This window comes from Rhinopithecus bieti, unplaced genomic scaffold (genome assembly GCF_001698545.2).
Source record: "Rhinopithecus bieti isolate Rb0 unplaced genomic scaffold, ASM169854v2 scaffold_1599, whole genome shotgun sequence".
In the NCBI taxonomy this organism is placed as follows: domain Eukaryota; kingdom Metazoa; phylum Chordata; class Mammalia; order Primates; family Cercopithecidae; genus Rhinopithecus; species Rhinopithecus bieti.
Window position 1 is genome coordinate 5,423,923 of NW_016804139.1, and position 7,385 is coordinate 5,431,307.

Sequence of the window (7,385 nt, forward strand, 5' to 3'; positions counted from 1 at the left end):
AAATGCTTAATAGATACTTGACAAATCAGTGGCACAATGTAACATGATCCTGTTCCAGATTTGTTTAGAAGGCAGAAAAGGCTTTACTGCATCAGTATTAAGGCTTTTTAAATATATATGCATATTTCTAAAGAAAATTTTCAAAAATATTGGTTTTATTTTGGTAAAGCATCAGTTGATAATGATATGCTATCAATACTTTAGTTGATATTTGGTTTGGGACTTTAAAAACACAAATGTAAATCCTAATTATAAACATTATAATTTAGCTGATATTTTCATATGATCTTGTTATTCTCATAGTATACCTCACTGTCTAAAATGTCAGGGGAAAAAGTAGCTTAAATTGTGGCTGGAGAAAATAAGGTAGCAAAATAAAATGTAAAAAATTTAATCCAATTAAGAAATGAATAGAGAGAAGCAAAAAAGTTATGAGAGGTCCTCCCTGGAGATGTTTAAGAGCAAGATAAATGTCCATCTGTTTAGAATAGTTTCAGTGTGGCTTGCCTGGAGGAAGGGGAATGAGATCTGCTAATCTGCAAAATTTCCACAGCATCAATTCCGTATTGTTGGGATACCGCCTTGAGCATATTTAGACAATCCACAAGATTAAAGCAAATGCTTTTAGTGAAAATCTTGTGAACGCTGGAATTTGCTCTAAGGCCTGAATGTGGTAAATCCCATAAACCTGTTATAGTGCATCAGACTGGGCTTTTACATAGTGCTCTACAAAATATGGTCTGAGCAACTTCTTTTTTCTCTTTTACTCTCTGAATAACCCTGAACAGTAGCCACGATGGCACCACGCAGGGTTTTTCAACTTGTAAATGGACATACTAGAAAGATACATGGGAGGAAGTACTGTACCTTCTTCTTACCCAAATACTAATAATATTAATAATGCTAATATTAATGGAAATTTATTGAGTCATGACGATGACTTATGTTCACCAGTTTCATAATAATAGTAATTAAAATTTACCCTCCATTTTAATAAATTTTACCAGATAGCCTTCCTAAGTTTTAGTGATAAAACTAAACTTCATACAAACCCCATGAGATTGGAACTTTTTTTTGAACAATGTATTTTGAACTATTTTTTAATTCTAGAAAATGCCTTTTAATGTAAAATTTTGATAATATTGCAGCTGTGATCCTAATTCATAAAATAAACCTATACATTCATTGTGATATTTGAATGTTTCCCTCATTGTCTTTCACATTGTTACATGGAAGGCAATGAGAACAGTGGGAATAAATTGTTCTTTTGATCAACATCATTCATTATCCACATAGTTTCTGAAGCCTCCTTTCTTCTGTAGAAACATAAGCTTCCAAAGTTGAAATAATGTAGATGCCACAATACTCAGCTCCCCCCATATTCAGATCCCTATAATTCTTACCACTGCTGCTATTCAGGATACATACTGCTTTGCCTTTAAGAAACAGGGATGACCAGGTGCATAATCCCAGCACTTTGTGAAGCCAACACGGGTGGATCATTTGAGGTCAGGAGTTCAACACAATCCTGGCCAACTTGATGAAACCCCATCTCTACTAAAAATACAAAAATTATCCAGGTGTGGTTGCAGGCACCTGTAATCCCAGCTACTCAGAAGGTTGAGGTGGGAGAATCGCTTGAACCTGGGAGGGAGAGGTTGCAGTGAGCCAAGATTGTGCCACCACACTCCAGCCTGGGTGACAGAGTAAGACTCTGTCTCAAAAAAAAAAAAACCAAAAAAAACCCAAAAACTGGGGTTGGGCACATTCCATCCCTTACATTATGCACGCACACATACACACACACAGAGTGCACTGCACTATGGTTTTGCTCATCCAATCTAACCATTCCCTGATAACTTCAAGTGATATTTTTCTCTTTCCTAGCACCTGCAGCCCTTAATGTCTTGTTCAAAAATCAAGGTCTTGTGTATATTCATTTAGTACTTTCTAGTATATTTTCTTTTTTCATTTTGTAACTTCATGTCAAAATGACTCATAAAAGAATAGTCATATCTAGTCAATATTGCTAATCCCTTCATTTTATACTTTCCTGTCTCCCCTTACAATGCATTTTTCAGGGTTAACTTTTAGCATTTGATTTGTCAAATACTTGCAAATGAAATACTGTATTTTCATAGCATTTTACTGTTTTGAAAGGTCTTTCATACATCTTTCCCTAATAACCATAACAAACCCAAATAACTATTGTTTACTTTATAAAAGTAAAAACTGGCCAGGCATGGTGGCTCACACCTGTAATCCCAGCACTTTGGGAGGCCGAGGAGGGTGGATCACCTGAGGTCAGGAGTTCGAGACCAGCCTGACCAACATGATGAAATCCCATCTCTACTAAATACAAAAAATTAGCCAGGCATGGTGGTGGGTGCCTATAATCCCAGCTCCTCAGGAGGCTGAGGCAAGAGAATCGCTTGAACCTGGGAGGCGGAGGGTGCAGTGAGCTGAGATTGCACCACTGCACTCCAGCCTGGGTGACACAGCGAGACACCATCTCAAAAAAAAAAGAGTAAAAACTAAGGCTTAATGAAGTATTTGCTCATACTTGCAAGTCCAAAAAATAACAAAATGTTCTGAGACTCCAGTCTTAAACTCATCTAACCACATTAATAATTTAAAAAACTCATCTAACTGCATAAATGATAATAAAATATCTTTACATTTTGAGAAAAAATTATGCCTGTGTTGGAGAAAAGATTTGAAAACTTTGCTAAATCTCATTAGATAGAACACTGACTAGCCTCTGTTATCTCTTAACTTTTAAAATCACATGTTTTAAGGATAAATACAAAATATATAAAGAAAAATCCCATCATGACTGGTCCCTACTTCCATGCGTATCCTTAAATGTGGGAGGAGAGTCACTTGTTTACTTGGATTCCCTGAATATCTTTACTAAGAAGATTAAAAGCCACCTGTTTTAAGGAATTAGAGGTAATACTATTATAACATTGCAAATAGCATTACTAAGGGAGGGTCAACTGTAGCTATTGCCGTAGTTGTACAGCTAAGTGAAGGCAACTTAAGTAAGTGTACATAGGAATTCCTGCACACTGTTCTGGCCAGGAAGATCTGAATACCATGTATCATCGAGTCTGCCTGAAGACCTCCCGAAGCCCTAACTAGCAAAGGTAAAAAGAAAGCAAATAAAATCGTATTAAATTGAGCACCCATAAAAACCGACAGCAATTTAATGGCTTTATACATTTATACCTTAGAAGCTTGTAGTTTTCTGTCTTTACCTGTACATTTAGAAAGTACAAGTTTTAAAAAAATCATTCACATTAAGGAGAAGACATAGAGGCCAAAATCTGTGGCTTTATAAACAGTTGTCTTCTTTGACAAGGGAAAACATCTGTCTTACTTTTGCTACCGAAAAAAAAAAAGGCATCGGATCCAACCATGGAGAATTCTGAATATAAGTTAATTCTTGAAAAAGTGCCTGCCCTGTTTATTACTAGCTAAGAAATATTAAATTCCTGACAGTTAATCTCAGCACACAGGGGCTTTTCTCCTTTATATTCCAAACTAACGTAAAAGCTAAGAAAAACATTTCTGTCCTAGGATTCATAGCCTATCGAAAACCATTGTTTTTAGAAGCTAATATAGCAGTTTAAAATTTAGAGAGTGATATATTGATATTATGATTGTCAATGAGATCTTAAATCTGATATGTACCTTTAGAAATATAGGCACTTTAAAAAATGCTTATAATTGAAACACCAGACTAAAGATTTATCAAAGGAAAATACAGAAATTCACTTTTAGTTTTTTAAAGGATGCTATAAATATATTCTTTCATGAGGATATGAAGGAAAACATAAGAAAAACATTCACACAAAGGGAAATACTTAATTTTGTCTTTCTCATGCTTTTGGTATTTAATGAAAAGGGTGATCTTAAAACTCTGGAAAAAGTTGTAGCTCTAGGCTACAGGTGTCTCTAAGAAGAAAATATTATCACTATTTCCAGAAAAGAATAGTCTATATTCTCATAGTACTTCTAGTAATCTTGAAAATAGAACATGGCAGAACTGGCCCAACAATAAAACTAACACTTTTATTTCTAATAAACACCAACAGCAACTAAAAACATAGTTACTAAAGTAAGCTGACAGAAAAAGTGGGAAAAAAATCATAAATATCTGTGAATCAAATAACTTCACAGCTTTCAAAAGGTTAATCACAAGGATTAAAGAAGGAATTTAATGATGACTTGTTTCCAGACATCTTCTAGATGAGCATCTCGTCAAACAGCTTCTGAAAACCACTTACAACTTACTGTGACAAGGTCTCCTTTCTGACACTTTATTTAATATAAACTTGACTTTGAAAATAGATAGTAACTTAAAACACTATAAATTTAAAAATATATACTTACAAATTTTTAATGTCAACTGCCCCACGGAAAGCTTTTCTTGGGATTGCCTGAATTTGGTTTTCACTGAGATCACTGAAAACAACAACAACAAAAAGGATCACGTTAGAGAATATTATTTAAATATTATTTTAATCCAAATGTTTGAGAAGTTATAGGATACCAGAAAGAAAAAGAAAACCCTAAAAGGATCATAATTAAATCTATAGCATTATATGCAGTTTCTAATATAAATATTTTACATTTCTAATATAAATTAAAAAGTTGGAATAATGGCTTCTTGAAGTGTGCTTCTAGATCTTTAATTTTATAAGAAACTATAAAATACGATACTCATAAATTGAAGAGTCACTCTGTATCTGTGTAACAAAAACATTTCTTTAAAGAACAGTAAATTGTTCATAATTCAGTTTCAAGGGATTCTGAGGTTTTAGTAGTTTATATTTCTCCAACACCCCTGGTGTAACTTATAAAGTATATAAGAAAGCAGCCTCCTTAATTTCCCAGAGTGGAGTGGGTAAAAACTGATAAAACCTGGACAGTATGATTAAGTTTTCATAGTACTTCTAGTAATCTTGAAAATGGAACATGGCAGAACCGGCCCAACAATAAAAACTACAGTTTATGCATAAAATATTAATAGCAGGTTGATATAAAACCTTCTTTAAATAATTCTATTATAATCATAAACACAGACTGTCTATATTTGCATTTTAATTTAATTGAGAAATATGTTTTAATCACTGAACAAAGCACTCTGAGCTGGAAAGAGCAGTTTGTAAAAATCACTCATCTCATGAAAGGGATCATTATTTTTCCTTCAGAGAATTCCAACGCCAATTCTATAAGCTCACATAGTATTATTAGCCTTAACGAGTAGAATATAAATATGTATTCAAGAAATGTCAATGAAAGCAGAAAATTCTCATCTAGTTTTAAGTAACATTACCACATAGTAGAGTTAAAATATCAAACAAAATGAATTATTACAGCAACAATGATGGCATTAAAATTACCTTTAAAATTCTAGGATAACTGATGCTCACAAAGAAATACGAAACTACTAACCACAGGTGCATATCAGATGAAAACAGAGCCATTTTCCAATATGAGGAGGCATATTGGACAGATTCATCCACATCCTCTCCCCCACTGCTGCTTATGATCTGAGTTTCTTGTTCATACACTTGTGATCGCACAATAGAGAGAGAGAGAACTGGCAGATACAGAGATTTAGTGTGTGGTCTTGACCTTATTAGCACCAAGTTTTAAGCAACGAAGATTTGCATTTACATCTCAATATCCTCAGTGTTCAAATAAAAAAGTTTGCTAAGCAATTCGTAAAATCTATACTAGTCTATCTAAAGAGGAAATGTCTATAGCACAACAAATTATTTCAAACAATAAATTTACAAAATGTGCTTATGTAGGAGTTAAGGCAGCCATCCACTTCCTTAGTGATGTAGCCTGTTACTGTTTTCAATAGTTTCAGTATATCCCTACGAGTAATAATCCTTCATTTCCTTAAAAACTGCTTATTTCTCCAATTTGCCATTGATTTAGACTGACTTTCTCCCTTTGCTTAATTACATCAAGTTAAGAATACTTAACAATATATTTTTAAAAACCTTGATGACAGAAAGTGTTAGAGAAAGCAACAGAACAAAGAGAAAGCAGAAAGATATAGGAGACATAAAAATAAGTAATAAGAAATGAGGAGGAAAACATTGCATTCAAGAAAATTTGAATCTGTTTACAATGCCTCCTGAAAACTATTTAGTAGTGTTTCTACTGTTATATCTTCACCAATTCCATGTTTTCTAATCGCTTATAATTTTCCACTTCGAAGACAAAAAAAAAATGCCTTTAAGAGTGTGTAGATGAATGAAAATGGCAGAGGTGTTTGCTCCAGACTTTGCTCCTAGGCTCTGCAGCCTTCCCCTTCCCAACAGCTGGGGCTACGTCATTCCCCACCTATAGCTTCAGTTCTGCTCAGTCCCTATGCACGGTTTTGTCTTAGAGTAACAGAAGTAGAGTGGGCTGGGCAGAAAGTCAGGGAGATGATTTTAGGTGTTTTGTAGAAAAAACAGCGAAATGCACAGTCAGAATGCCATTCCTTCTAAATTTGATTTTAGTCCTTCAAATTACCTTGACAGAATCCTAGGGCATCAAATATCTAAATCCTGCTAATAGATTTTTTTTTTTTTTTTTTGCAAAAGTGTGAGAGTGGCTTGCTCAGAGCCTCCTTATTCTCTTAAGGCTAATGGTTTATGTGTGGCTGTCCCCTGAGTAGATGGCTCCACAGGCCACACTATGGGGTCTCAGTTCTGATGCCAAGGAATAATTACGGATCCCAGACTCCTTCAGTTAAGTGGGCCATGTGCACCCAGAGCAGGAGGAAGAAACTAACACATTTTTAGTACCTACTACATGCAATAGTTGCTTTTTAAGCAGAAATTATTACCTTAAACTCTATTTCCTTTATTCCTCATAACCACCTTGTAAAATAGATACTGTTTCCTGGTTTTACAGGAAAGGAAACTGAGCTTCAGAGATGTTAGGTCTTTGTGCTAAACAATGAGACAAATTGTTAAAATAAGTATGTGGAAAATATAGGTAAATATTTAGTCAAGATTTAGGGATTTCTAAAGATGATTTCAGGAATCTCAGTATGTCCTTCCTATAGTCTGGAATTTAGAAGGCTTTTTTTCCCCTAACTCATCCTAGACTCTGACTTATTGTCATTTGCAAAATGATGCATTAGACTATGTTTGAACAATGATCTATATTTTCTATATACAGTCAACCGAAGGTTAGCAGTTATCTCAGTCCAACATATTGTTATTTAATATCTCCTCTACGTTGCAAGGGCTACTGAGTTGGGTAAGGCCAATTTCCTGTCTTCAGGAATTTTCAAATCGAGTGAAGATGAGGCGAATAGCCAAACAGGAGGAGGAATACAGTGAATTCCAAATATATATATATATATA

The 7,385-nt window shown here is 34.4% G+C and overlaps 1 protein-coding gene across 2 annotated transcripts in view; it reads right to left on the bottom strand.

Moving 5' to 3' along the window:
• SLIT2 (slit guidance ligand 2) overlaps nucleotides 1-7,385 on the bottom strand; it is a 388,117-nt gene that overhangs the window by 157,481 nt on the left and 223,251 nt on the right. For both annotated transcript variants that reach the window (XM_017866816.1, XM_017866814.1), the window contains exon 5: nucleotides 4,399-4,470. In XM_017866816.1, the coding sequence (XP_017722305.1) occupies nucleotides 4,399-4,470 (72 nt within the window). The remainder of the gene's footprint in view (nucleotides 1-4,398; nucleotides 4,471-7,385) is intronic.